At 33.8% G+C, this 2,613-nt stretch overlaps 1 protein-coding gene across 1 annotated transcript in view; it reads right to left on the bottom strand.

Annotated features, from left to right (window-relative positions):
* Window positions 1–2,613, bottom strand: part of LOC106870236 (palmitoyltransferase ZDHHC17) — a 15,017-nt gene that overhangs the window by 10,515 nt on the left and 1,889 nt on the right. The window contains exons 2-4 of the mRNA XM_052978265.1: window positions 2,075–2,304; window positions 1,443–1,520; window positions 369–443 (exon numbers count right to left, since the gene is read on the bottom strand). Of these exons, the coding sequence (XP_052834225.1) occupies window positions 369–443; window positions 1,443–1,520; window positions 2,075–2,304 (383 nt within the window). The remainder of the gene's footprint in view (window positions 1–368; window positions 444–1,442; window positions 1,521–2,074; window positions 2,305–2,613) is intronic.

Raw genomic sequence — 2,613 nt, 5'->3', positions numbered from 1 at the left:
TATATACACCTGGTAGCTTACAGGTAAAGCACAGTCATTTTCACGGTGATCGTTAGGAATATAGCAAATGAAAGCCAGAAAATGGAATATATGAGAATTTATTATTAATCGCAATTGTTTCGACACATCTAGCAATGATCCCTCACGGGTGGGACACTTAATAACTGACTCAGGAGCATCCAGCCTGTCGAGGGCTTCTATGCCCCTTTATTAGACTATTTTCCTTAGTCACTGCACGGTGATCGCCATAAGCTTTAAGCTAATATATAAAAATACCATTGTTATTATTGACAAGGCTGTAAATCACGGCAGCGTAATAAAAAAAACCATTCACATCGAAAGCATATATAACATTTGATTGAAGACACTCACCTTCTCCATCGGTGAGGGAAGCATCGGCCCCATAATTCATCAGTATGACTACCATTGATAAATGACCTTGCCTGCAAGAGAAAATATGTAAAGGACATACATTATGTATAAAATTAATAATTAATAAAACGAGACAGAATGCACAGACTTAATTCACAAATCACAACAATTGTTTCTGCGCAAACCACATTATTACCTCGATGATATTAAATAAATACACATCATCATCATCATCATCACCATCGTTTAGAACCCATTTTCTATGCTGGCATTTGTGTGAGTGTGCACATGTGCTCTATGGAAACTTATGAGATTTTTAAACATAGGGACATTTAAGTATTTTCAAAATTAGCAATTATAGATGCCATACTTGAACTTTGATGATGGAAAATAATGTTGGTATTGTATCCGTTGTAAACCTACCCTCTAGTATTAAATATAATAAAACCATGGGATATTATGTTACATGGTGAATTAAATTGCATTGTATATGTTATAAGCTATACGTTATGGCATGTGGTGTGATTTACGTAATTACTATCCCATGATAACTCCTGCCTCGTTAGTCTGACTTCATCATACTTTGGTGATTAAGCTAATTTTTCCTTTCTATGATGTTCTACCCTACTGATCATATTATTAAAACGTAAAATGAAAACAGAACACAAAGGATTCCGCGGTACACGTGTTTCAAGCTTTATACACAAACTGTCGTTGCATCATTACATGGGTATATAATTGATAGACAGGATGGTTTAAAGCTATCTTCAGCCGCAAACATTTTTAGTAGCAAGATTACACGTGTACCGCGGAATCCTTTGTGTTCTGTTTTCATTTTACGGTTTAATATATCCTTCCACCTCGGCCACTACCTGGCATATACAGGTGCTTACAATCATCAAGTATTACCTCTAAAATTTGCAATACCTACTAATCATATTATATATATTCATAATGGATTTTATGTAAATCTCCTAATTATACACCCCCTAGAAACTATAAAATCATATCATAGCACCTGTAACATTATTTATACACACACACACACACACACAAATATATATGCATACCTTGTAGCCCAATGCAAGGGTGTAGAATTTAAATCACCACCAAATCTGTCCACAATGGCCCCTTTCTCCAGGTAATATCTGTGAAAGAGAAACAGAGAAATAATAATAATAATAATAATAATAATAATGTAGTGTTAATTGAGAAAGAAACCAAATGTACATATATGCAGGGATGCATATGTGTGTATGTATGAATGAATGTATATATATATATATATATATATATATATATATATATATATATATATATATATATGTAAATACACGACTTATAATACCCAATCCTGTTCATACAACGATTGGGGCAAACTAATCGGTATACAGCACTTACTTGGTATTACCTGTATCCTCCGGGGTTTGGTTAAATCCAATACTCTCCTCAACCTTATATATATATATATATATGTATGTATGTATGTATGTACGTATGTATGTATGTATGTATATTACTGTATCAATCAAATTATTGCTGTTATACATTGCTAATCACAATGCACTTCCGATGCTGATGATGATGACGATGACAAAATGATGATGATGATGACAATAATGATGACAACATCACTGATGACAGCAATAACAACAACAACGGTGATGACACACCGACACAGATGAGGAATTGAAACCCTTACTTGACAATCTCAGCCCGATTGTTAATCGCCGCCCAATGTAAAAGGCTGACGTTTTCCTTGTCCAAAGTGTTGACATCGTAGCCACCCTCTATCAGCTCATGGCACCGTTTATAAGCGCCGTACTGGGTCGCCCGTACGATGTCGTAATTACTATAGTCTTCAGCTTGGTTCTGTTGAGAAGAGCCATTGTTTTTCGCAACCAAATTGCTGTATTCGTTGTCGTCTACTTCCTGAAAAGAAGACAAAAATAATAATAATAATAATAATAATAATAATAATAATAATAATAGTTGTCAAAGATCATGAAGAAAAAAAAATGCTTTCTAATTGATGTATCAATACCAGCAGATGACAACGTTTCCCTAAAAGAAATGGAGAAACTTTCAAAATACAAAGACCTGGAAATAGAGGTAACTCAAATGTGGAATCTAAAAACAGAAACAATTCCTATCATAGTAGGTGCCTTAGGTATAATAAAAAAAAATATTCAGACAAATACATAACAAAAACACCAGGACTTACAAATATATATAACATAC

Source organism: Octopus bimaculoides, unplaced genomic scaffold, assembly GCF_001194135.2.
Source record: "Octopus bimaculoides isolate UCB-OBI-ISO-001 unplaced genomic scaffold, ASM119413v2 Scaffold_18307, whole genome shotgun sequence".
In the NCBI taxonomy this organism is placed as follows: Eukaryota; Metazoa; Mollusca; class Cephalopoda; order Octopoda; family Octopodidae; genus Octopus; species Octopus bimaculoides.
The sequence above is the reverse complement of the archived record's forward strand: the minus strand, read 5'-3'. Positions and strand labels throughout refer to the sequence as shown.